Consider the following 26,834-nt stretch of genomic DNA (forward strand, 5'->3'; position numbering starts at 1 on the left):
GAAATCTCTGTCTGGTGCAAACAAGCTTCAATTGGTACAGTAGGAAAACACATCCCAGTGAGACTCTTCAGAAGAGCAGCACTTCTCCAATCCCCTGCCCTCTCCACAAGGAGCAGGCATCATTTGTGCACCGCCCAGGGGAAGATGGGAGGGTGAAATGTGGCTCCAGTGACCCACACAGGATGGGTGCAGTGGGGCCTGCCCTTCCTGATGAACGTCTGCTCTGCAAGGCAGAGCAAAAAGGGCCTGTCTACCTAAAAGAAAAATAAAAAATAAAAAAAAAAAAAAAAAAAGGGAAAAAAGAAGAAGAAGCAAGTCAAATATTTCCAACTACCAGGCAGTCAGTGTCAATCCAGATTGTGTCCTGTCCTTGAATCTACAGAGCCCTGGGAGGCCATTGTACCCTAGAAAAATGGAACAGGGTGCTTTCAAAATGTGTGTGGCTGCAGAAGAAAGATTGGGGGGATGAGAGGTAAAAGACACGTGCTCTGTGTAAAGAAATGCAGCTCATAAAGAAAAGTTGCCTTTCCACTTGCTGGCCTAGATGAAATAAATGACCTCCAGCACAAGGAAAGAGCTGTTTTCTACCAAAGGTGGGGTAGGTGCCATACCTGCAGCTTCTTCAGCTGGAGAGGCACATGGTAGAGCTGGCAACACAAAAGGGAAATGGAGATGTCTGCCGGATCTGCAGGAGGAAACACAGCTATCCCCAGAATCCCAGCTCCTCTTGGATGTTGGACAAAAAGCCCTTCTCCCTCCTGCAAGGTCCTTCCTCTTGTATGGAGAATTCTGTGAAACAAAACCCTGAGGAGTTCAAGAGTTACATGCCCATCACTTCATGAAGATGCATCCAAGAAAGGACTGGACAAGTCATTCAGCTGAAGAATGACTTCATTGCAACAATTACCAAATCCCTATCAATTCTGTTTTTAAAACTGGTTATTGCAGCAACTTACACATAAGTGAAAAGAGAAATTTAGAACTATTTTGCAATATTATTTTTTCTAATAAAACAGCTCTGAGGTAGATTTGTACTCTCATACATTAAATCCTAAAAAAAATGAATTCCAATGCACACAGCTAATAGTAGATGCATTCAGAATTGCTCTGTTCTGCAAGTATGAAAGGTAAACTATCTAAATACTGTAAGTTTAGTTATGGAGGATGACCCAATGATGTGCTTTAGCAGCATTATGGGTGAGCAGTGAAACAAACATGTTTTGCCACAGACTTCTGCAGAGGCAGGCTCAGGGAAAACTAGAGAGAGTAGGAAAGTAAGAGATAAGACGGGGTGGTGAAAGGCAAAAGTTGGTATCAGTGAGATCTGCTGCTGAGTATGCCCCTTATTTGTTACTTTGCAAATACAATGGAGATGCAAAAACAGGCTGGAAAATTCCTCTGAGGAGAAAAATCTATACCCTTATATACCCCTCTCCAGTATCTTCTTTAGCAATCTTGCCTTTGGTTTCAGTGTAATATGAACAGACCTATCTACTTACAAAAGCTCCCCTCTTCCCACCAGCCTTGTTTGTTATTTTATGTGTTTCTGCATCATTTGCAGAGTTTGCTTTGATCTACATTCCTCCTGGATGTGCGGTTTCCTTTTCAGCTACCAAAAGGAAAACTGTTTGGTTTGAGAATTTTGAAGCTTATTTTGTAGCTCCGCTGGCCCAAAATACCTATTTTTAATCCAAATGAACACAACTCAGTGCTTTCAGCTCTTCAGCACTGGTTGCCTTCCTTTCAGGAAAAATCTCTTTGAACAATAAGTGACCACTTCATACTCTAATAAAATGTCCAAACTGTAATACCAGCTGGCATAAATGAGAGCATTCTCTTTGTTACAGCTGGGTTTGAATATTGACACTCATACATAATTTGATCCTTGAATTGCTTTCATTTTAGCATCCTCCTGAAATGTTCAAGATTTTGCTTCACATCTGATACCCATTAATGTATACCATGCTGCTCTAAAACATCATCAGAGCAGGTAATTTGGAATTCTCTCAATATTTCTTTATTACAGACTCAATCTGTCTTCTACGACCGGCAGAATTCCTGCAGCCTCCAATGTTTGACTGGACTTTGGTGCAGTTGCAAAATGACTGCAAATCCTTCTGCATGGGGTATGTGATGTTGAACGTAAAGTCTGTGCCATTTTAATCCTTCCTCCTTCTCTAACAAGCATCACAATGCGACCACACTAGGAACAGTCCATAGACAAAACACAGTTCATAAATAACAGGTAAACAATCTTCAAATGAGAAGAGAAGCCGGGACACATCCTTGGATTGACTCTTTGACTGGGAAACAGGATATATTCTTCAAGGACCTTGCAGGGATGGTCCCAGAGGACAATCAGAGATTAGATCTTCTCTTCTTTGGGGTTAGGCCACAGGAGTTAACTTGGGAAACAATTCACATAAACAAAGTGCTAGCAAGAGGAAGGGGACTGTCAGATTCTGCTTCTGTGTCTTTACTAGACACGGGCCTTCATGTCAAGCTACGCATTAAGAACTTGGCTTCAAATGGTAACAGAGCATTAACTGACATCACCAGTACTAGAAAGAAGCAACCCCCTGAGATTCTGGAGATTAATTACCTATTTTGGGAAGATTCTTAATGAGATAGCACAGAATTAGAGTATCCTGATCCAAAAGTAAGTAAGTAAAATGTGCTTAGTATCACTCGGCGGATACTGAGCTCCTTCCAGAAGAGCAAGTGCAGAACCTTGGAGAGTCATGCTCTTTTCATTTGCAGCCTGGTCTATTATATGCAGTCAAAGGCAGAATTCCTCTCTATGAATAATTTCTGTTTTAAGAAAAGATTGGTGAGGAAAATTTGTATTTGAGTGCCTGTGGGCACATAAGCAGTGGGGGAAAGCATTCCTACTTTGCAAGAAGAAAAAGATTCCTCATAAAAACACAGCCACACCCATTTTACCAGAGTAAATATTAAGAAAACTGTTACCAGGGAAAAGTAACTGAAATATCTGAGAATAACTTTCCTTTTTTATACAAATATATGTGTGTGTGTGTGTGTGTGTGTGTGTGTGTGTATTTATACATAAGGAGAAAAAAAGCATATTCATGGAGCAATGTGTATGTCCATCCTTGTAAGTCTATATGAATTATGAAGAAGCTTTGCTGGAATAGGAGACACATATATGGGACTTGTAAAGTGCTCTGTATTTAACCTAAAATTAAGCAAATGGAAGCTGTTTCCTGCTAGGTGTATGTGGATGAGGTTATTGCAGATTCTAATGTGAAACATAGAGGTTTTCTGCACACACCCTCTTGAAACACATTTCCCTGTATCTCTAAGATATAAGACTTTAATATTAAAGATACATTGGAACACAGTGATGGTGCTCTGCATAGTTCTTTCTGCATACCCCATCTAGGAAATTCCCCCATCTAGGAAAGTGAAAAGATTAAAATATCCTGGGAGAAAATTATCACTTGCACCCAAAAGCAATGTCAACGGACAATCCAGGAAAACACATGGTTTCTTTTCTTTTTAATTAAAAGTAACTAGAAACCTATATAAATTGTAAATCTCAGATAAATAAGCTAAAGGCAGGAAACACCCTGTATCCCAGCTGGCAATGCATTACAAAAGCAGCACATCAGGGTTACCCCAAAGCAGAGCCCCAGAGCAGAGCCTGCCTCAGCTGTGCTGCCTGCCATCTTCTGCATTGTCAGGACCACAGCTTGCATCATTAAGACTTGAAACTGATCCACTTCAGTGATTAGGCTGATCCAAGGACATGGACAGAAGAGCAGGATTTAATGGGCAGGCAGGCAGGAAAAGTCTTTTAACACTTTAGAAAACATTGACTTGGTGGAAGGAATTGGCTAGCTCAAGGGATTAGTAATGAGATACTGAGCCCCTTAGCTCTAGGTCACCACACTGAATCTGGTCCAGGTCAGTAGAAATCAAAAGCTGTTGCTGTTCAGTGGCCTTCGGGAATCAGTTGGTGGTCCCACCCCAGCCACCTCTGGCAAATTATCAGTACCAACACTAATGATAACAGTTGGCAGCACTTACAGGAAAGGTTTGGGACTGGCACAGTACAGGAAAAGTCTGAGCAGAGGAAAATGTCCCTGAAAACACACTAGGCTGTGACTCAAGAAAAATGAGAAAACATGCTCTCTCACGTTCTACAGATTTTCAGTGTGTCTTGGGGCATGAAATTGAGGATCCTGTTAAAGAAAACTTTATTTCCTCATTGCAATGGTCTTCACAAGGCATTTAAGGCCTCAACATCTCTGAAGCTCAGACCCCAACTTTTAAAACATGAATATTTATCTTACAGTGCTTCTGCAGGGAGATCCTGAGTAAAGGGGAGATACAAAACTAAACAAAAAACCAAGAGAGAGGAGCAAATCCTTTCCAAGTAAAATCAGCTCCCCTACCTTGAAAGCAAGGCATTTGCTGCGTATGCTCCCATTCACAAAGCTCTGCTCTTCCGGTGCTTTAAAAAAAGGAAAAAACCAAATTCCCCTTATAGCAAAGAGTACCCCCAAAAGAGAACCCCAAATTTCCACTGCTACCCAGCAGAGCCACATCAAAGAATCCAGCTGCTCCCAGCTTTTATCCCACCAATGATGAAATTCTAATGTGTTGCGCAGGAGGTCAAATAGATTATCATAATAGCCCCTCTGGCCTTAAAAACTATGAAATTGGAGAGTGAATCACAAGACATCAGTCACCATTGAAGGCAGGATGGTAGGCGGCAGGGCTCAGTGATAGGGTGTGATATGGCAGAGTAAATCCAATGTTCTTAGGCCCTTGAAGCTGGGAAACTGACATTTTGCCTTCTTTGTTGCCCCTTTGGGACACGGAGAGAGATGCAGGTTATTATAATAATAAGCCCAGTCTGCTGTCAATGCAGCCTAAGAATATTGCCTCTTACAGGAGTGAGTGCGTGAAGGATTGAGAAACACTAGTTATTTTCAAACTGGATTAAGTCTTTCAAAAGCTAATAGGTTTCCAATGAGCTGTGGTGTTGCTGCTGCAGCTGCTCTAATTTGAGAATAAAAGAATGCAGGCTTTGTGCCTAGGGACCTGTTATTGATCTGAGCAAGAAGGATGGGAAGGAAGGGGGTAGAGGAGGGTTATCCTCCTTTCAGCTAGGGCAGGGGCGTTCTTTTCAAAGTCACATTATCTGCTAGTAACAACAAAACCTAACCCCATGACATGCTGCTCTATACAGGATTGCACTTGTTGAGAACTAAAAGCATCAGAGAAGAAAACCTTCACTGGCAACCTCGGGCAGCAAACTTCATTGAGGGCCCACGAGACTCAACAGATGGGTCTCGAGACTCCCTCATTAGGAAACGTGCCTGTCCCTTTGCATCTGCTGCCCCGCTCCATGCCACGCACTCATTAGCACTGCAGGCTCACAGATTCCTTAGCACGTGCTTCCAATAAATATTGGAGAGAAAGGAGGGGACGGAAGCCACAGCTCGGAGCAGCAAGATGAGGGGTCACTCACTAGGCTGGGAAATCCTTACACACAAACACTGCCCTGCAGCCCCAGAGAGGGGAGGACAATAAAAGGCAGCCAACCACAATGTGCAGTTAAAGGGACAGGTGTGGAATTGCTTCCATTCAAGTTGTGGCAGATCCTCATTCGTTCCTCTCTGCCACAGTAAATAAAAATCATCATTATATATAGGAAAAACCCCAACAATTCAGGGCAACACACAGACTGTGGATCTGTGAGTCTGTGGCCCCTTTCAGACAGAAAGCTGGAGCACACTGGGGAATGACATTACCTTCAAATAAATTAATTGGTTTTAAGGGTCCAATTCCACAGCCAGGCTCTTTTTCTTTCAGGTCTTCACCAACCCATCTTGCTACCACTGTGCCACAAATCAGGGACGACCTTCACCACACCTGGAGTGGTCCAAGACTCAGGGCTGAGATCAGGAGCATTTGAAGAGAAAATTGTCTCCTGTGTGTTTGAAAATGTGAGACAAAACAGCTGTCAGGGAGGCAGGAATGGAAAACCTCACAGGTACTGTGGAAAGAGCAAAAACAAACCTTTAACCAGAGAGACAGGATGACAGGGAGCTGTATCTTACTCAGACTCCCAAGAATAAGACCCTTTATTTGCCACCTCTCCCTGATGTCCCTAGACTATTCTTATTCCAGTCCTTCTCATTTGCTCTATTTTCCACTATCCTGCTGGAAGCTGCAGGCATTTTGACCACGGAGTGGGACTGGAAGAGTCTCAAGTGATGAACGGTGGGAGTTGATACTAGTCTTGTCCAAAATGCAGTTTTCAACACCAAAACTCCCAAATCAGTGTAGACTCCGATTCTTCCAAGTGCTGCTGGCTCTAACACCCAGTCCTGTCAGATCCCTCATTGCATGATCAGTGACAGAAAAGTCCTCAATGTACATCTGCAGGTAGTAGCACTGCTGTGACCTGCAGAATGGTCAAGAGACTCTTCTCATTCTTGTATAAAGGATTACCATAAAGAAAGACATTTTTTCCCTCCTTTAGGGCCTTGCCTTTATCTGTGCTACCAAGGACACCAGCCACCTGCTGTGGCCTGTGCTTTAAAAACATTTAGCTGATGCAAAAAGGTTCCTTTCACCAGGGAGTCAGCAGTGCCAAGGGACCATGTCAAACCAGGCCACTGTGCACATCCCTAACCCCCTGAAGAAAGGGTTTCCCCTGTAGATCATCAGCATCACTCCCATACACTGAACTTTGTGGCCCAACTCACTGGCCACTCCAGCAAGTTCCTTAAACATATCCCTAACTTAAAGTTTTTGTTTCTTGATTTAGGCACGTCTCTATTTTGGCCTGAATTTTGATTTTAGAAATATTAATGTCTTTAAAAGTTTCTTCAGGCCAAATGAAGCAACTCCCTTTACACCCCCCACACAGGAATAAGTCCAGGCCCAGAATATTAGATCAGCCAGGGAGTGATGGCTGGCAAAAGCCAGAAGTCACTTACTGTACACTCAAATTTAAATCTGCTCATCATAGCTCTCTTCTTTTTAGACATTTTCTCAGCTAAATGACACCCCTGTGTACTTCAGTCTTGCACCCTCAGGATAATTTGTGATTGAGAATGTATTGAACACGTACTTTCATATGCAATTAACAATGAAAACAATCTGCATGAGAAGAGAAGCTCAGGCATTTTGATGCTGTCATAGCAAGAAAATGAAAATTGACCTGAGCACTTCTTCAACCAAATTGGCTCAAAGAAGCACCTCTGCAGAAAGCTTCGAGGAAAACACTACTAGAAACTTGGAACTCTCTTAAAAACAACCCATTGTTCAGTGGAGATGGGGCTCAGCCCAGGTTTCAGTGCAGCCTCTTTGACAAGAATAGCCGAGGTTGCTGCTTATCAAATGAAAGTGTCATCTTGTCTGTGACAGACGTGCCAGCACTGCTCAGTGTCACAGTCTTTGCACCTACTGCAAGCTGCTCCACCTTGATAAGCTGTACCTCTACCCAGATCTAAAACCGTAGTCTCAGCTCTTCCCTGCTTTTAGAGAGCAGGGATTTGAGATCAAATCACTGCTGCACAGGAATCCAACCCCTGGGGAGGAGAAGTGAAGGACAAAGCAGTTGGGATCACAGGTTAATGTGGAGGCATCTGATCCTCAAAGGGTTAACAGAGAAACAACCAAAGAGGTTTTATGTGCATATAAATAAAGGAAACTGAAGGAGAAACAGCAGTATTCTCTGGAATGGAGTAAGGTCTCAATTTTAAACTGTGACAGAAAGCAATAATGTTATGGATTCACTTAATTACAGCTGGATAAAACATAAAGGCTCTACAATAGACGTATTTTTGGGTACTACAGCTTTAACTCTTTCAAGGACTTTACTGGTTCTCACTGCAGTAATTTCTGAGTACCCCAGAATTATTTTATTATTATTATTATTTTTCTTTTATTGTTCTTGGAGTATCCTCTGAAGTAGATTCAGTGACGCACTTTCATTCTGGGGAATGCAAAATTTCTAACATGCAGAAAAACTAAGGTGGGAATTTCAAAGTGACAAAATGCACGTGCACAATAAACACAGCACAGCTTTGAAATTTTAGTTCTCTTAAGCAGCACACCCCAGGGAAAGGGGAAAGTAAGTGCTTGTGGCCACAAACCAGATTTGGGGCTCTGGTTACCAGAGCATCTTCTTCTCCAGAATCTTTTGTCACATTTGGAAAGCTTGCCTGAAGACACAGCTTTAAGAAATAGCCTGACTGGGAAGAAGTGAAGGTTTCATGGAAGTAGGGATGCACTCTTCAGTGCTGGGTAAACTGTGCTCTTTCTCCTAACCTCTGCCACTTGCTCAACTTTCTCATCAGTGGTAGTTTTCTCCCCTGCTCCATTTGTGAAATAGTCTAACACTGGGTGTGGCTGCCCCACAAAACACTTCCTAATTAGTTTCTAAACATTAAATGATTATGGAAGCGCAATTCCCATTCCACTCAGGTGATGAAAAGCTTTACAGGAGTTCAGTCTCACTTTGTAATTAGAGAAATTAGCTTTCTAAGTTTAGATCACTCAACTGTGCAAATGGGTTCATCTGCTGGAATGTGTTGCTCCAAAATGTGTGTCAGCCAAGCAGCACGGCGCGGTCCCTATCTCTGCTCCGCGACACTCGCCCAAGTGGGCAGGTCACTTCCAGAACAGCAAGAGGAAAATGAAGTGTTGTGGGTGTATTATAGGAAAGGCCTTATCTAAAAGCTCACTCATCCGTGATTGACTGTGGCGATACGTCCTTCTCCTTGCAACAGGGAAGCTTAACTCCTAGATAAAGGATTATCCGAGTGGATGAAATTTCACTCTTCCACTCAGCTTGTCCAGGCTTATATCTAAAACTGCAGCAAATTTATTTTATTGGCTAATTTCGAGGAGTAAAACTACTTTTATAAAAACCTGGAGGAACAAAGGGCTCCTTTAGCCTCTTCGTTTGCTGTGAAAAGAGGTCATTGAGCTTTATGAATTCTTTATGACCACAGATTCCACATGTCAACAGATTCTTTTCTGGTAGTCCTTTAACTGGTTTATTGAAGGCTGATGCAGCATCAGTCCCCTACGATTATGCAACACTCTTGATCTGCATTACAGTAGTAAACACAAGTTTAGTCACCGACTTAAAAATGAGATGCATCAGATCCCTGAACGAAGAACTTTTCCAGGGGCGCCATTCCAAGCTTACCTTCAGGTATCACAAATCTAAGGAAATCCTGTGGGATTGTTCACAGCCATGGCTCAGTGAGTCACAGAGCTTTAAAAGGAAATTACAACTTTCCTCACACAAAGAATTGACTTCACGACACCTGACCCTCATAAGCCAGACACTCCCTCTAAAGGCTGTGATCCTCGTCCCACCGAAGTCCTGGGCAATCTCCCAGTGGCCTCAATGAACAGCTCTATAATTAGGGAGCTGATTCAGGCCCAAAGCAAGGCACAGCCTGTAATGCTGGACTTTGGCACACTCGATGTCTGTAACGGCTTCTAATGTGGATGTGATCTAATTATGTCGGAATAGGACGATTAGCAGGAAGTAACTTTACGCAATGTAAAAAGCCCAGTGCCAGATGCTGAAAAGTTCTTCACCAGCCACAGAGGAAGACACGTCAGCTCCACACCTCGTGAGACGTGCAGGCAGAGCCTTGCAGCAGGGATTTTATGTGCACCAGTCTCAGGCTGCTCAAAGAAACTGCAGCTCAGGCCCCCGTGCACACGCAGCAGCTTGCACGTTGCTGTATCCGTAGTGCATCTCCAAAAGATGCTCGGGCTGCAGGCAGTGCACTCAGCTGGTTTTCAGTACTGCTGTGCAGTGGCTCAAGATCTGGCTTTGACAGCCCAGAGAAAAAGAGCAAGAGATGGGACTTCAATGGGGAAATTCTAGACTAAATTAGTTGAGAGGGATTTTACTGCTGACTTCTATGAGGTCAAAATTTCTTTCAGGGCTGCAAGGGAGAGGTTTGCAATGTGCTTCTGCACATGATTCATGCTCTGCCTTGCTTTACTTATCACTAATACTCTCCATCTCAAGACACTGGGAGACTTAATTCATTAATGCTTGCAAAGCATTTTAAGTTGTTGGACAAGTAATTCTGTTTGAAGGCAGCTACACTGCTGAGTCACAAGCACTGTGGGAAAGAGAACTCTGGATTTCCTAAGCACTGGAGTCAAACAGGTGGAGTAACCTTTTACAGAAAGGCCAACTCCAGACCTGCCCTAGAGGTACGGAGCATACCAGCAGCAGCAGGGTATTTAAAGGCCCAGAGGAGCAGATGTGTGGCACTTGGGAGTGCGTAACATTTAACCAGGCTGTGGAAGCTAACCAACACCCACTGGAAAAGAAAGAAGAGAGGCACTGGTATCACCAAACTGCAGCCATGTCGCAGATTAAACACCACGATGGTTTACCAGCCTTTGGAAAGTTAATAAATCCAATGAGGTACAAGCAATGCTGCTGGAACCCGGGGCTCGAGCAAGGATGGAAGGAGTATTCGGCAACTGTGCACCTCACACATGTGAGGTGCAAAATCACCGGTGTGGATTCTAAATTGTGAATTCAGAAATGGGAACAGGATCTGCAGGAATCTGGTGGAAGTCTAAGCGCAGTTCTAAGGTGAGGGGCACAAATACCACCAGCTTTCCAGCCTGGGGCACTCCAGAACGGGACAGACCTCACCACAGCCAAGAACAGGCACGCACTTTGCTTTTGCCATAGGAAATGAAAACAAAGGATATAAAATTAGGTCAGAAATCTTGTTTTCCTCTGTACCACTGACACTGGTGTATAAAATAGACATTCACACATCTACTGCGTTAGATCAGGGTGGAATAGATCAGGACATAAGAATAGCTGTTCTGGGTCAGACCGAACGTCATGTAGGCCAAGTTCCTGTCGCCAGCGCCTCAGGAAGAAAGGGACAGTGATGCAGCGAGTTCCCAGCACAGTCACCCAACTTCTAGACCCGCAGCCCAGGGACTTCCCAAACCAGAGACAAAGTTAGGGGTGGGGTTTTTTGGGGTTTTCTTTTTTTGTTCAAAGCCCTTTGATGTGTGGCTCTTCCTCTGGGAACCAGTCTGAATTTTTTTTACTACTGCGCAAACTTTTGGGCTTCTCACTAAGCCATAGCACGGAGTCCCTTAAATAACCACCTGGCTGTGTGGTTCTCGACCTTGCTCCTGAAAGGATGCGTGGCAGAGCAACCAGAGTACATACTTGAAAACTGGGATGAGCCTGTGCAGCGCGGGGACAGAGTCCCTAAAGGTCTCGGCACTCTGCCAGCCCTGTGATACCGGGATTGATCAACTGAGGGATCTTTCCTCCCACTTGAAGCGCGGGAGGCCCTCGGCGGCGCGACCTCGTGTTGAGGCGGGCACTACGAGTCGCACGGTGGCGACTGCCACCTCGGCTGCCCTCAGGACAGCCGCTGGCCGGGGCTACCTGCGAGTCCCGGGCCGGCCGTGCCTCCCGTCCCCTCAGAGCGCGCCGAGCGCTCCCGGCAGCGCCCCCACTCCGTCCCGCCTCAGCTATCGAGCGGCGGGAAGGGCGGGCGGCCGCCGCCGGCCAGCGGCAGGGAAAAGGTTTCACACCGTAAATAGTGTCTGTCAAAAGGCTTCCTTCTTCTTTCCACCAGCGCCGCGAAAGAACGGGCTGCGGCTCCCGGGCGGGCAGGACCCGTGCGTCCCCTCAACGAGCGGCGGGGCGGGAAAAGCCCTCAGCCGGGAGCGCCGCTGAGGGAGCGCCGGGGCCGCCTCAGCGCGGCTCCTCCTGCTCCAGGTAGCGCTGGAAGCACCTGCGGAGGCACGGACAGAGCCACGGACCCTCGGGGCGACCGGAGCGCGCCGCCTCCCTCAGGCGGAGGAGCCGCCAACCCGCAGCTCTCTCCATCCTCGCCGCCGCCGCCTCCCGTCGGTACCTGCCTTTCCCTGCCCGTGCCATTCCCCTCCTCTGCTCCCTCCTCCTGCTGTCCCCCTCATGCATATGGATGGGCGCATGCGCCTGCCGCCCTGGGCTAGATGAAGCGGAGCGGCGGCGGCGCTCCCAGACGGGCGGGCGGCTGCGGGGCGGTGCGTGTGCTGCATGTGCGTGTGTGTGTGAGTGAGTGTGTGTGTGTGCGTGCGTGTGTCTCGGGGGGGCGAGGGGCTCCGCCGCAAGAAATAAAAGGACTGGGATAATAATCGCCATAATAAAACAAAAACAATAACAAAAAAAAAAACCAAAAAAAAAGAAAAAGGAGAGAGAGAAAAGAAAAGGGAAAGAAAAGAGGGGAGGCGAGAGAATAAGGCGGATAAAAGGAGGCCGGGCTGCTTTGCATTGAAGAGCGGGGCGCTATTGAAAGCGCTTGAAAAGCGGCGTTGTCCGGCGCGGGTGCGCCGCGGTATATTAGAGCGGGGCGGCGGCGGCAACAGCGGCAACAGCAACAGCAGCAGCGGCGGCGCCTCCTCCTCCTCGCCCTCCTCCTTCTTCTCCTCCTCCTCCTCCCTCCTGGCCCTCCCCGTCCCGTCCCGACCCGGAGCGAGCGGCGGCGGCGGCGGCCCTGCAGGCGGGCGGGCGGGCAGCGCGGCGGCGGCGGCGGCGGCATGCGTGCGCCCCGGCGGGCAGCCGCGGCGGCGTGCTCCATCCTCACCCTGCTCCTGGCGCTGCGGGCCGAGGTACGTACCTGGGCACGGCGCGGGGAACGCGGCCGCTCCGGCCGCCCGGAGCGCGCTTGCCGGCGTTTTGGCGCTCTCCTGTAGTCCTTGCGGGAGATGGGTTTGGGAGATCCCGGACGGGGCGCTCCTGCACGGCTCCTCCGGCCGGAGCGGAGTTGCTGCTTGTAACTTCTCTGTGGAGATGGCAAACGCGGGAGTGCTCCTTGCAGCAAAGCTTAATTCCCGGCAACAAGAAATGCGATGACTGCAAACCGGTTTTATTTTCACGCTGAAATCACTTTTTTTCCCCATTTTCCTTTTTCTATTTTATTTAATTTTTTATTTATTTATTTAAGATAAACTTAATAGCAGCACTGCTGGGGTGATTAATGAGCGGGGTCTGAGTCTCAGCTGGGCAGCTCCAGCTTTCCCCGCTCAGCTGCACCCCGGAGGCGGCAGAGGAGTTGGTTGGGTGCCTTTCCAGGCAGCGCATTAACAGCTGCATCGTTTTTTTGGGGTTGCTCCTCGCGTTATGCACTCTTGCTTTGGTTTAGTTTTATTTCCTAACTATTTGGAAGCCTTCATCGCGCTGTTTTTTCGGAGCTGGCACTTAAAGTTCTTTTCTTGGCATTAATGGCATTGTTTAGTTGGGCTGATTTATGAGCCCTTCTCATGGATGTCTGAGAGAGAAAAGCTTGAAGTGGTTGGCTTTGTTTTATTTTTAATATTATGCGTGTGCATCTTGCAAGCACACTTAAAATTACTTTTTTCCTGTCTTCAGAGTTGTTGTAGATTGTGTTTGGGGAAAAAAGTTAGGTAACTGTCTGTCTCTTGTTTCTTTTTTTTTTTTTTAATTTTTGTTTGTTTGTTTTGTTTTTTTTCCTTCGGTTCTTTCTTGGGATTAACAGGTGACTTTAGCGTCGGGACAGTTCGAGTTGGAGATCTTATCCATGCAAAATGTGAATGGTGAACTGCAAAATGGAAATTGCTGCGATGGCACCCGAAACCCAGGAGATAAAAAATGCACCAGAGACGAGTGTGACACCTATTTTAAAGTTTGCCTGAAGGAGTATCAATCGCGGGTCACTGCTGGCGGTCCTTGCAGCTTCGGATCCAAATCCACTCCTGTCATCGGAGGAAATACCTTCAATTTAAAGTACAGCCGGAATAATGAAAAGAACCGGATCGTTATCCCTTTCAGCTTCGCCTGGCCGGTGAGTTGCTTGGGCTGCTCTGGCTCCGGGTGTGTTGGATGGTGCTTGAGATGTCCTTAGCGAGTTGAACTCTAACTTCTTGTGCCAGGGGAAGAGGGATCAGGATTTGGGAGGGAGCAGGCATCTTGGCAAGAGCGTCGGGAATCCGCAGCACAGAAATGAGTAAAATGTAGTGGTGTTTTTGTTTTTGTTCCCTGGGGCTCACAATGCACAGCCTGTTAAATTTGAAAGTCAGATGTGCAGTGAGGGAGATCTAAATGGGTCAGGGAAGCAAACCCAGTATCTCTGCACTTTACAGCATGAATAAGTCTCTTGAGACTTAGAAGGTCAGAAGTTCATTTTTTTTCTTTTTTTTTTCTTAACCAGTGAAGTCTTGGGCTTAAGCCAGAAGAGCAGTGGGTTAGGGGCTGCAGAGGGATCCCGTGTGAAAAGTGTGTGTCATAGCTGGCCTCCTTCCCCAGACCGTGTTTGGGAAGGCTTCCTGCTTCTCCCAAGGGGAAATCTCACTGCACTGCTCGGTGTGGATGGGAGCTGCTGTTGCTGCTCTTGGTGAGGTAGCTGCCAGCTTCTCTGGGAAAGTGGCTGTGTTTGGAGGTGCTTGTGGACTCCAGAAGCTAAATTCTGAGAAAAGCCTGGCTTTAGCTTTTGGTGCACTTCACTCACTCCTCCCCACAGCGCACCTTTTCCTGGCTACCTGCCTCTGCGGTCCCGAGATTCTGGCTTCCCTTTAGTTGTGTGCAAAACTCGATGGCTCAGGGGCGTGGGGCTTTTTGCCAGGCACTTTTCCACTTGCGTTGTCCACTCTAGTAAATACTGGTCAGCCCTGCCGAGCAGAGAGATGGAGGATGGCTGACCCCTTCCTTCATCATCGATCCTGCTTTGTTGTTGGCTGTGGAAAAAATACTCGGACATCCCCGCTGCTTGTTTCTTCTGGGGTGCTCGGGAGGGTTGAAGCTTTGATGGTCAGCTCTGCAGAGGAGCCCTCAGCTCCTTGCACAGAGAGTGAGGACCATCTTTCCAAACAGGACAGAGCCACAGAGGCAGGCTCCAGGGCCACAGGATCTGGGGACATGGAAGAGTGCCATGGCCTCAGATGGCAGGAGGTGCATGGTTTTTGTGCCTGTCAATTCTGTGTGCAGGCGAGCAAAAGCTGGAGGTGACTGATCTGGGATGCTCATGTCTGGCTTTTGAGGTGCCTCTCTGAGATGCTGTTGTACGAATGCTGAAAGCTCCCAAATTTTTGCTCCTAAAACTTGTATTTTGAGATCACCTAGGAAACAAAACTGTTTTTCCCCCCCCTCACACACACACACACACCCCTTCTCCAAAGGTGCTGAGCAGACAATTTCCTACCAACTGCCTTGGGGTATGTTGATGCTCAGCAGTTTTGTAAATCCAGTCATCCTAACCTAGATGCCTAAGGTCATTTTTGGGAGGGGAGGAGGGCCCTGAATGTGCATGCAGAGGAGGGGTGAATCTCATTTCCTATCCTCTGCCACTATCGCTGCTGGCGAGGTGGAAGCATGCCTAGACCCTCCAAAGCTTGGCCCTTCATAGTCAGATAAGGACTGGTTGCTGGGAGGGCCTGGACTTCTTCTGGGGGGGAGGAAAACCCGCCCCAAAAGCATTCCTTCTCCAGTTGTGGTGTAGACACCCACTTTGTAGTCCTGCCGCCAAGTGCTGCAGGCAGCCATGTGTTCTTGAAGTGTCCTGTGCTGCCTCCTACCTGCCTCCTCTGTCAGTTGGGACTTGTGGAATATCGAGGGCTGAAGAGGCACAAGGGAGAAATTAACTCTCCGTTTTTAAGGAGATAGTATTACTAAGTACAATAGCAGAGTTAACAAAAGTATTCTCTGTTGGAAGTACAAGTCTGTCCTTTATTTCTTTCTCTTTTCTTTCTCTTTTTTTTTTTTTTCCCTAACATGAAATGAGATAAAACTGTTATCAAATATGCCATCAAAGGGATAAAGGGCTTTGTAAAAATCTGAGGTATTTGAAGCTCTGCCAGTGGCTGCAGTGCTTGTGTTGCAGATTTTGACTTTTGTCAGAGAAGTCAGGTACATCAAGGATTTTTTTTTTAAACTAGCTCCTAGTAATCTGAGTGCTTTGAATCTGTATGTATGCATATAAAAATGGTGTGAAAACTAAACATGTTCCTTCTAACAGCCTCTCTTCATAGGGTTGGGAAGTGAAATCTGTGTGTAGAGGGTGGGTTTGGGGGGGGTGGAGACCCTGGGAGAAGTCTCTTAAGCTTGCCTGCATCTTAGTAAAAGAAATGCTTCTATTGTCCTGCTGAATCTCATTCAGCACTGGAATCCTGGAGCTGCAGCAGCAAAACTCCAGTGCAGCCTTTGAAATGGGTAAATTCAACAACTTGAGACATTTGGTTCACAAGCCTGGAATTTTGGAATGATTTCTTGCATTTTCCCAGGCAGAAATGCACTCTTTGAGACTCTGATGATAGTCTGTGTGAAATTATCAAGTCTGCTTCCCAGCTTTAGCTTCCACAGGACACAGCTTTTATGCTAGCCATTGTGACTTCCAAATGGCATTTGAACAAAAGAATATCTAATGTGGCAAAGCTCTTATTTGTACTAAAATTGTGTACACAAATCATTTCAGGCATTTTCAAAGCACTACGGATAAAGTAGTAAACTTAATTTAGCCAGCTCTAATCTGATGCTGAAATTTCAGAACTTAAAAAACTCTTTAGGTTCCTGAATACTGTTGACTTCAGTAAAGAGCTTGAGATTAGCATTGCATTTACTCATGTGGCTCATCATGAGAGGTGTCTTTGAATACATTCAGCTGAATATAGTAGAGGTAATAAGAGCTAGACCAAAATGTTAATCATATTGCACTTGAAAATTCATGCCCTTCTCTGAATTGTGTTCTACTCTCTGAGGGAGGCTTTCCTTGGATGTTCCAGCTCGAGTCAGTAACATTCAGAAGTCTTGTTGCCTTGGCTACTTAAAAAAAGAAAAAAAAGAAAAAGCCTCTTCCCATGTCAAGCTGCCCCCTTATGCCATTTTTGAAAAATAGTTGTATTGCATTAGAGGCCTTTATTCATCATGCAGGAGAGGAAAGAGAGAGAATGGGGTGCTTTAAAAGTATTGTTAGAGGGAGCTTGCAGTTGTAATGTAGATTTGAAGTGTCAGAGTCTTATTAATAACTTATGGGGTTTGCTCTTGTCAGTTTTGATACTACCCTGTGAGTAATGGGTGTGGAGACGGTGGGCCATAAATTAATTTAAGTGATGGGAGGTTTGAGTAAGTTGCTAGGAAACAGGGCAGCAGACCAGCATAAAGGAACTGGAGTGGATCAGAAAGCTGCCCCTGCAGTGGCTGGAAATTCTTCAGTGCATTGAAACAATAGTGATGATGATGATTAAAAAAAATAAAATGCATCTAGGCTTGCTTCTTATATTAATTTTGAGACTTCATCTACTTTCTTGACAGGCAAGCTTGGCTTTATGAAGCCATATAAAAAAAGTACAGAACAAAAGCATTTCCATGTTCCACTTGTCAAAGTCTGTCTGAACAAGTTTTGTTCCAAGGCAGACACATGCTCTTCTCTCACATGAATCAAACCTCTGGCTTTTCTTAAAGAACCCCAAGTGTGATGTGTGCTGCACCTTGAGGGAGCTGAGCATCACTTAACTAAGCAAAACTTAACACTAAACTTTGCTTTTATGTAAAGAAAGATCTTTTGGGGGTTTGGCAAGACTGAGTAAGAAGGTCAAACTTGGCAATTCCTTCGGTATGCATTGCTCCAATTTTAAACAGCTTGTTTATCCCAAAATTATGCTACTTGTAATTATTTAATATTGGGGCCAATTGCACCAACACACCAGGAAACTACTGAGGTGGAAAAAAACCCTCCAGCATCTCAGTGAGTTTAGCATAAAATACAATTAAAAAGAGTTTTGAACATCTTATTTCAACCTTAAAAGAAAAATAGTCAACCTAAAAAAAAATAAAATAAACAGCCTAGCCTCTTTTTCATGACAAATCTTCATGGTCTGTATTCCTGAAGATGTAAAATATGTTTTCTGGGTAGGCATTGTTTCCTGTGGCTAGAGAGACATGGTAAAAGAGCTTTAGTGTTTTTTAAGCTTTGTGAACTTTTTCTCTCTCTCTTGACACAAGAGGCATCTAAAATACTAATCTGCAGCTGATATTCAAGTAACAACCTTTTGAATCTGAGAAAAAATATCACTGCTTTCATCTGTAACCCCAGTATGTCACAGCCATAAGACTACAATTTGGCTTTTGGTTTTGTTTCTTCTCTCCCTCCAGTTAACTTCTTGAAAACTTGTAGAAGCAAATGCTAGATATTGTTCAAGCTTTTCTTGAACAATGCATGATATGTCATCTTGGAGCATGGGCAGATCAGAAGAAATTTTTATAATAACAAAATGCATATTAATCAAATCCATACTCTGTCATTTATTGTTGAATTAATAATATAAGAATAAATCTTAGCACTCAAAGTGTAATGTTTTGCCTAGGATTACTATTCAAAACGGAGCTGGGAGTATTAAGTGACATCTGAAGCATAATTAGCATCACAAGGCTGTTTTTTCCCAGGACTGCGGAGAAGTGATGCAGCCATTCAGAGGTTTTGGACTTCTTAATGTTTAAAGAGGTTTTTTATGTTCTAGCCAGTTCAGAGCTTCATCTTCATGGTAAATCCATTTGATTACATTAACATAATATGTCTAAAAATAAATCTCATCTTGCCTGCTCTTAGAATTTTTGTTCTTGTATAATAAAAGCCTGCTCCAGTTTAACTTCAATGGCAGCTGAATTGGGCCTGGCGCTGAAACTTATTCCTAAACTTTCTCAGGCTACACACATCCAGCACTGTCAACTTGTTTATGCAGCTGGAAGTCAGCATGGCTGAAAATGAATTGCATAAAATTGATGCTTTATGCTTAAAGTTGTAGTTCACTCAAGGAAGCATCGCTCCACTGGAGGCTGGAGCAGAAGTCGATTGGTTTTAAAGCTGCTGAACTTGGATCTGAGCTGTTTATTTCAACTTCAGTCCTAATGGAGTTGTGATGCCCTGCACAGCAAAAGCTTTAAGCTACAGTTCTTAAAAGTACTTCTCTGTAGATAAGGAGAAGTAGCTCTGTAGATAAAACAAATGTCAGGATTGGCTTTGAAAGCTGAAACTAAGCTTGTTGTTGAATTTCTCTTGATGAACAGAAGTTTTATATGTTAATTTACTCAGTTCTAATAATTTAACTGGTAACACCTGTGATTTAACACAGGGAAAAGATGTCAAAACTAGAAGCTGTTGCATTTGTTTCTTGTTAGTCTGTGGAGCTCATGGTTCTGTGGTCACTATTCTGCAGTGTAAATTACACTCATTATTCTTGTAGTGTTCAGAAGAAACTGCAGAAGTGTATAGAAGTGGTTAAAGTGGTTTGTAAATAGTCAAACATCCAGAGTCCTTTACCAGCTCAACCCAGTTCTTAGGCACTTAGGTAAATAAGTAGAAAGGCTTCTTGTTCAGGCTTGCTCCATGTGAACCTGACTGTTTTGCTTGGCTGGCTACTAGGTATTCTGTCTATTAACCTTGCCACCCTTTTGTAACTGGTGCATTTAATTATCAGTGGGATGCTTTAAACAGGTAGGGGGACTGATAAGGGCAGGTAATCTGCTTGTTAGGGAAGGTTGAAAGCAACCATTGACATTTTGGCCTATCTGCTGCTCTTTGACAAGTGGGGTTCCGTGAGAAAATAACCCCGTAACTAGATAAGGTGCTGATTAAAATGCTGCTGTTGTATGAAGCACCCTGGTAGCTGAGATTTCTTAAAATCATTAATTTAAAAAGAGGGGAAAATAAAGACCTGCTATACTTTTTTTTACCTTTTTTTTTTTAAAGAAGGGGAGGAGGGAATACCCCAAGTCTCCCCTCTGTGCCCAGTACATTGTCCCATTAATGCATGCTAGTTTTATGATTGGAATACATTGTAGTCCGGCCACCCAGACAGAGGCATTGACTGCTAATATTAACCAAGAACAATAGTGTGGCCATACTGACTGCAGTGAGGATTACAGAACATAATGGGGCCTATCCAAAAATAATGCTAATACAGGACAAGCAACAGGAAGCAGCAGTAGACTCAGCATTGCTCGGCTCCCAGACAAACCATGGACTTACTTCACACAATGGCAACTTCAGCACATTATGTATTCACAGGATACTCATTATTCCAGCAGGCCTGCCAGATCAGAGATCAGCCTGGTTTACTGGATGCTTAAGCGTATGCATAGTTTGGATAGCGGTACTTTTGTGTCCTTCATCATTTGGCAGGAGGGTGGCTGTTGTAGTGCGGCGAAGGTCTTGACTTCGGCTACTGCCTTCCCTCTGCCAAGGCAGAACTGGGGGCAAGCCTCTCCTGGAAGCTGCTAATATGGTTAAATTTGTTTTCATGTCTCCTTTCTGTGGCAGTGCAGAGTTTACTGGCACTTGGAGCAACAAAGGAACCGCTCAGAATGAAGCCTAAAGGAGCAGCGTGCTGAGTTTTCGTGTGGGCATATTCTGATGAGGCTCTTGGCTGGGCTGTCTGCTCGGGGTTCAGCTGAGCTCTTTGCCATAGGCTTTGAGGCGTGAGATTGCCATGGCTTGGGCTGAGGGAGTAACAGCTTGGTAGAGTGTTGCCTTGTCCTTACGTAGGCTGTCCCAAAAGAAGAGCTTCCTGATGATGTTCCATTTCATAAAAGCTTAAGAGGGTGAGGTGGTTTTCCTTCTTTTCCGGAGCAAGTCCACAAGTCCTCTGGATGAGGAACCAGTTGTCTTAACATCTCTGAAGGGTGTTCAGTTGTCAAAGTTGAGCAACCACAAGCACAAACGTTGTGATGCCTCTGTATAGTGTCATTGTGCAGGGTACCCAAATTATAGTCCTGGTGATGTTCAGAGGAAGTGGATTTGTGGCTAGCTTTAACCCTCCTCAGAGATACCCTCTTCCCTGGCCCTTGGGCATGCTGAAACATGCCTCAGTTTCCCTCTTCCATATCCCACAAGTGGACCCCTTGGCAGTGAGCTGTGGCCTGCTGTGCCGGTGTCCTCACCATCCTCCCTGGATGCAGACAGGGACAGGGTGTGTGTGAGTACCGTTCTCAAGCTGGTCCTCACAGCTGTGCAGAGCGTGAGGAGAAGGTTGCTGGGCTTAACCTGCTCTCCTTGTTTGGCAGAGGAGGAGCAGGCGCAGCGCTCTGAATGCAAAACTTCCCACTGCATTTGTCTAGTCATGGTTTCACATGCTCAGCAAAGCTCTTGCATGCTTTAACCACAGGGATAGGAGGGAAAGGAGTTTGACGAGTTGCAAGCCCTTTGAAAACGGAGGCAGTGCTTCAGCTAAGGAGCCGGATGTTTTAATCTTGCTCTGGCCCACTGACTTGCTTTAGAAGCCAAAGTACAAAAGCACCTCTTCTGGGTGGATGTCTGAAGGGAGGGAAAAAGGTAATCAAGCAGAGAGCTTTAAACACCTGTTTACCTGCAGCTGCCAAGATTCATTTAAATAACCAGAAAGGAGGTTGCATTGCCCTTTGAGATCCTTAAAAGGGACAATTTCTGATGGCTTTTGGGTCTTCACAGTCTCTTAAGCTGTACTATCAATGGACCAAGACACGGTGTCTTGTCATTGATGAGAACAGCTCTTGCACACCGATGCTTGCTTTGCTTCTTGGAGTGTGAGCTTGACCATTTCCATCCTCTCCTAGCTTAATTTACAGATTAAATTTAGCCATGCTGCCTTTCAGTCCTCTGGGCTGATCTGGAAAATTTAAGGACTTGCTGTTCCTCTCAAGCTGCCTTTCCTCTCAAGCCAGAATCCCTGCCTTCTGGTCAAGCTCAGGTTTACAGTGGCTAATTGGGTGTGACTCTGGAAAGCTCACTGCTGCCTTGTTGCCTAGGACATTGCTTTGATGGAATAAGGTGCATGATGTGGAATTTTTGTGCCTGGATATATATATTTATTCAAAGATGGGCAGAGGTCATCTATGGGCATGGGAAAACTTAAACCTCCACACTGTAAGCAGTCATTCCTGAGATATCTGAATCCTTGATCTATAGAGTGGGGATGATATGCACTTCTGAAAAATCTCAACAGTGCAGCTTTTCACAGAACTGCTTTTTTGGGGGGGCTGAGGGAATTAGCTAGAGGTATGTGATAGTTGGATTGTTGAAGGGGGTTTGCTACTGGTGTGAGGCTCTGGGCGTCTGTATGGCTTTTGTTTAAAAGTGTCCCATTTTGAACACTAAATCTTGAGTTTTTTGGTCTTTTCCCCATGCTGGGAGGGACAGAGCCAAGCGATCAAATGCCATTCTTTATATCATCCCTTTTCAGGACAGGGACTCTTCACATGAAATATTCAGATGAGCTGAGAGGGGACAATTAGAAACAAGAGAATTTGCAGGGTAGGTCTGTCCCCCCTGAGTTTTATTTTCGTCCAGTTCAGCTGAAGCATCTCCTGTCTCTTAAACAAACTCCTGTGTGGTAGTGGAAAGTGGTCACACAAGTATCTAGCAACAGTAGCACTCACAGCTAGGATTCAGCCTTTCCTTTCCTTAAGGGCTAGGTGTGTTGGTAAACAGTCCTGAGAACCAGCAGGGAACTGTTGCTATGAGTTTAGACAAAATATCTTCCAAAACAATTATGCAAGGCCGAAAGGAAAACATCCTTAACTTTATTGGAAGTAGTGCTAGTTGCCATAATTCATTCTCTATATCATAATATTTTTTGTCAAGCTTGCAGTAACATGTTGAGCTTGTGCTGCTTAATGTTGGTAATTAAACCACAGAGGAAGCACCCAAGATAGTGCAATCTGCATCTGTAATATGGCTCGGGAGTTCTATTCTGGTTTTGTTTGTTTGTTTTGGTTCTTTTTTTTTTTTTTTTACCACTGACTTGTGCAAGGACTTCTTAAATCTGTTTTAAGCAGTGTTAGATGATCGAGTTGCATTTTGGTTTATTCAATTTTCAGAGTTTCTTTCAAGTTGTCAGACTTGGTCTAGAATAGAAACAAGAAACATATAACTTTTCATTAAATATTAACCAAAAATGGTTCAGGCCAATGGAACTTCTGCATAGAAGTTTGGGTGCATGTCTTGGCTTGCCCAGCTTTGCTTACTTTTGGAAGCATTTTCCCACAGTTATCAGTGAACGGAATGGAATCCTGGTCTGCTTTGAATATGAAACATATTTAGGCTATACAGCAGGCCAGTGTCCATCACAGACTGGGTTTTCATTCAGAGGCTCATGCTGTGTCCAGTCGTGAGAAAGCAATTTTCTCCAACTTTTGTTCTTTTTTTTTTTTTTCCCCTCCCTTTCTGTTTCCTCTCTCCTCTTCAGAATTCTGAGGTCTGCCTTAGCCCCGTGCACCTTGTAGCAGCTCACTCTCAGAAATGTATTCTGGTCTCTGTTACAGAGAGGGTGTGAAGTACTGCAGACCACAAATGAGCAGCCTGTGACTGAACATGGACACAATTAAGGAGAAATAAACCTTGCAATGCACAGCTGCTATGGCAAAGCTTCAAAACTCTTCACAGAATTTTTAGTTGTACTCTTATTGTTCTGCTCTCCAGAAAGATGTTACATTTATTGCCTAATCTGTAGTATCTGTAGTTGTTATTATTATGTTTTTCACTTTGCAAGTCATATATTTTGCTTATTTTTCCTCAATTTTTTTTTTTTTCTTTCTCGAGAGGAGGTGTTTTGTTTTGGTTTTTAATCATTGTAAGTTTGGATATGGCTGGCTAAATGGCAACTTTGAAAGATACAGCCTGGATAATAATATCTCGGGGTAGAGCTGGAGGAGGAGATGTTTTAATGGGTCTTGTTCTCAAGTTAGGATTGAAGATAAAGGTGGCTTAGATGTAATAGCTGGCATCTTTCCAGCCCATGGAGTCACTTCAGTCAGTTTATGCTTATGATTATTATTGCTGGAGAGCTACAGAGCTCATTGGCAGCTTGGAGCATCTGTAAAAGTGACAGGGGTGGATAGTGCAGCTTCCCTTTCCCTGCTCTTCCAAAGAGGCTGATCTTAGCCTTTGTTTTACAATGCTTCTCTCTCACCCCACCCCCTTCCCATATCCATCAGTTCTTCCCTCCGTTACCTGATACTTGTGGGAGCTTCGATGGCCCTCATGCAGACAAAGCTTTCAAAGGGGGTGCTGAAAAGCAAAGTCCCTGGAGATTGTGCTGTCAAGGCAGGGCACAGTAATCTTAGCAACACTTCTTGCTTTCAGGATGGCTGGGGGAAGGGACATCAAGACTATTTTTCTGTAACTAAAATTCTTTTGAAGCAGTTTTTGAGGGTGGGGGTTTGGTTTTGGGGTTTTTGATGCTGCTGTGCTTTCTGTCTTCCATGTGCAGTTGTCCCACATGCTTTATTTCGGCTGGAGCGCAGTGTCAAAGGCTGTGCTTCCTGGTTAAGTACATAAGATGCTTTAATGATGACAAAGATGAGCTATCCAAGGTGAAAGGTCTTCTAAGTCAGACTGAATAAGGTAGCTTACAGGGTTTCAAGAAGATCATGTTTGTCAAAAGCATAATCTTTTACCTATTTCTGTTTTCAAGTATCTGCTTTCTGGCAGAGCCTAGCGTTTTTCTTTTTCATTAAAATTGTTGTCAGGTTTGGTTTTTTTCCTTAGTCATGCGTGGCTTTGAAACTAACTCTTACTTCTCTTTTGCAGAGATCCTACACATTGCTTGTTGAGGCGTGGGATTACAATGATAACTCCACAAGTAAGTATTCCTTCCCCTGGCTTATTTAGTTCTGACACCTCTGTGTCCCAGGCATTGAAAGGCCTCTGGGAGCCTCACCAGCTTGCTGTGACATAGAGCAAAAGGAGAGGGGAAAAGCTCTACCCAAAACAATTTGGAGGAGCTCTCCATGCTCTGCAGCAGCCTGTCTTGTTCACATTGCCTGCAGAGGGTGAGTAGCTCGCTCACCTAGGCACCAAGAGAGTGATGCCTAAAAATAGATGCTGTTAATTCCTTCTTTCTCCTTTGGGGGAGTAAAAGCCAAGGGATTTCTTCAGGTTTCTTTGTTTGTTTTTTTAGTCCTGTTTAGTTCTTTTTAATTAGGTGTAATATTCAGAAACCTGTCTTGTTCACCTGAGACATCTGAATGTACTGCTTTAAAAAAGAAAAAACTTAAAATCTGCACAAGACTTGATATCAATATCCATCTACTGACTGTAGATGAGAAACAGGAGTTACTAAAAGCTCTTCTTTGGGAGTTGGATGTCTGGGGGTTTATATGCAGGGGCTGAAAAAATATTTACCAGACACCACCTGGTAGAGCTGGCTGAAAATCAAGGGTGGGGATCTTTCTCCTGGAATGTCTCTGGTTGGTTTCAGAAACATTCTGCTAAGCTTTTCACGTGGCTGGAGGAAGCTGTACAGGGTCTCCTGGCACATGAGCTGTTCTGCTTTTTGCCTACTGAAGGAGGTGGGCAAAATCAGCTCTGTTTCAGCCTAGGGTGTTCACAGTGTGTGTGGTAAAAGCCACAGGACAGAGTGTGAATCTGAACTCGTAAAGCTTTTGTTGATACAACAGGCCTTTTCCTTCAGCAAGGAAGCAGCAGCACTGTGGTCCATGTTACAGAAATCCTATAGCAGCTCCTTGTAGGCTGCTTTGGAATGCCAAGGTGGCAGCCATGCAGGAATGAAATGGGCTTCACACCTCATGCAAGAAAGGCCTTGTAGAAGTGTGCACAGTACTGTGCTTTTATGTTTTAATTGGTGAGAGTGCACAGCTTGGGAACTGCTCTTTGCAGATCTGCTTCTTATATTTTCTTTAAATATGCATGGGATGTCCTATTAATTCTTCATTCCAGAAAAGCAGATGCCACTTGAGGTGAATTGTGTGGCCTGTCAGGGATAGCCACAACCAGTCTCATTAGACATGATTGCAGTACCTGTGATTTCAGACTCTGTCCCAGCACAGTCAGGGAGCAGTGGGTAGGAGGGGTCTTGGATAGACAGTGTTACATGGAGGAGAAGAAAGTAGATGCTGGAGCAACAGTGTTGTATTAAAAATGAAAGATGCCCGAATTCAAAATGAAAGTCCTGTTTATAGTAGGATCTGAGAGTTTTTTCAGACTGGGTCTCTGCCACTTTTACTATTATTAGAGCTCATCTATTTTCATGAAACAACTGCATTTCCAAAGCTACACAATGAACCCTTTCTTTGCTTTCATGTTTTAGAAGTACAATTGTCTTCAGACAAACTTGCCTCATTTCTCAGCAGTGCATTTGGCCAAGTGCAGACATGTTCTTGCGTATGTTCCTGATCTGCATTCCTGCTTCAGCTTTGCTGTCACTTATCCATCTGTAGGTCATTCAGTCACTGCACTGCACAAAACTTTTCCTTTGTGTGCTGCATGGCTTGACTTAGTCAGCTTTCCCAGAGCTGCAGAATAAGGCTTGAAGAACTAGTTAAGAAAACAATTAGATCTAAGCAATTGTCATCATATAATGTGAAGAGTGGGGTTTTTTGATGTCCAGGATTTTCTTTTGCCCTAATTGCCACTGAATCGTAAAGACCCCATGAGAGCTCTCAACAATAAAAGTAGGTTTAGTAGGTCTTGTGTGACTTTTCAATAGGTCTGAAAGCATCCTCTAATCAATGCAGTTGTTAGAAGATCCTCGAGTGGATGCTTCCTTCCCCCCTCCACATTCCACTCCTCCTACGTTCACTTTACCACATACTCTCTCTTGTCTCACTTCCAAGAGTGGCTTGCAGTTAAATTATGGCCCTGTTGAAGTTGATGAGAATCGTGCTTTGTTGGAGCCAAGATTCAACTCAAATGGTTTTCTTACTCTGGTTCTTGTCTGGTTGCCATCTTGCTACTGTTGCTTCATACATAAAGCTAATGGGCTGACATTGCATCTCAAACTATGTCAAAGAGCTATTGTAAATTACTGGTATCAGTTGCATGTGAATTCCAGGCAGGCATAAG

At 44.7% G+C, this 26,834-nt stretch overlaps 1 protein-coding gene and 1 long non-coding RNA gene across 6 annotated transcripts in view; one reads left to right on the top strand and one right to left on the bottom strand.

Moving 5' to 3' along the window:
- LOC111926477 (uncharacterized) overlaps positions 1-13,041 on the bottom strand; it is a 32,829-nt gene extending 19,788 nt beyond the window's left edge. For 2 of the 3 annotated variants that reach the window (XR_015281879.1, XR_015281875.1), the window contains exons 1-2: positions 11,929-12,005; positions 5,784-5,962 (exon numbers count right to left, since the gene is read on the bottom strand). This is a non-coding gene — a long non-coding RNA (uncharacterized LOC111926477). Of the gene's footprint in view, positions 1-5,783; positions 5,963-11,928; positions 12,006-12,668 lie in introns of those variants that run through there. The other variant, XR_015281876.1, reaches the window with a different exon arrangement.
- The window catches only part of JAG1 (jagged canonical Notch ligand 1), a 35,827-nt gene continuing 21,484 nt past the window's right edge, over positions 12,492-26,834 (top strand). Inside the window, exons 1-3 of one of the 3 annotated variants that reach the window (XM_086872648.1) lie at positions 12,492-12,660; positions 13,548-13,853; positions 24,561-24,612. In XM_086872648.1, the coding sequence (XP_086728774.1) occupies positions 12,589-12,660; positions 13,548-13,853; positions 24,561-24,612 (430 nt within the window). In that variant the 5' untranslated portion in view covers positions 12,492-12,588. Of the gene's footprint in view, positions 12,661-13,093; positions 13,343-13,547; positions 13,854-24,560; positions 24,613-26,834 lie in introns of those variants that run through there. The other 2 variants (XM_023923145.2, XM_086872658.1) reach the window with 2 other exon arrangements.

Source organism: Cyanistes caeruleus, chromosome 2 (genome assembly GCF_971803275.1).
Source record: "Cyanistes caeruleus chromosome 2, bCyaCae1.hap1.1, whole genome shotgun sequence".
NCBI classification, from domain to species: domain Eukaryota; kingdom Metazoa; phylum Chordata; class Aves; order Passeriformes; family Paridae; genus Cyanistes; species Cyanistes caeruleus.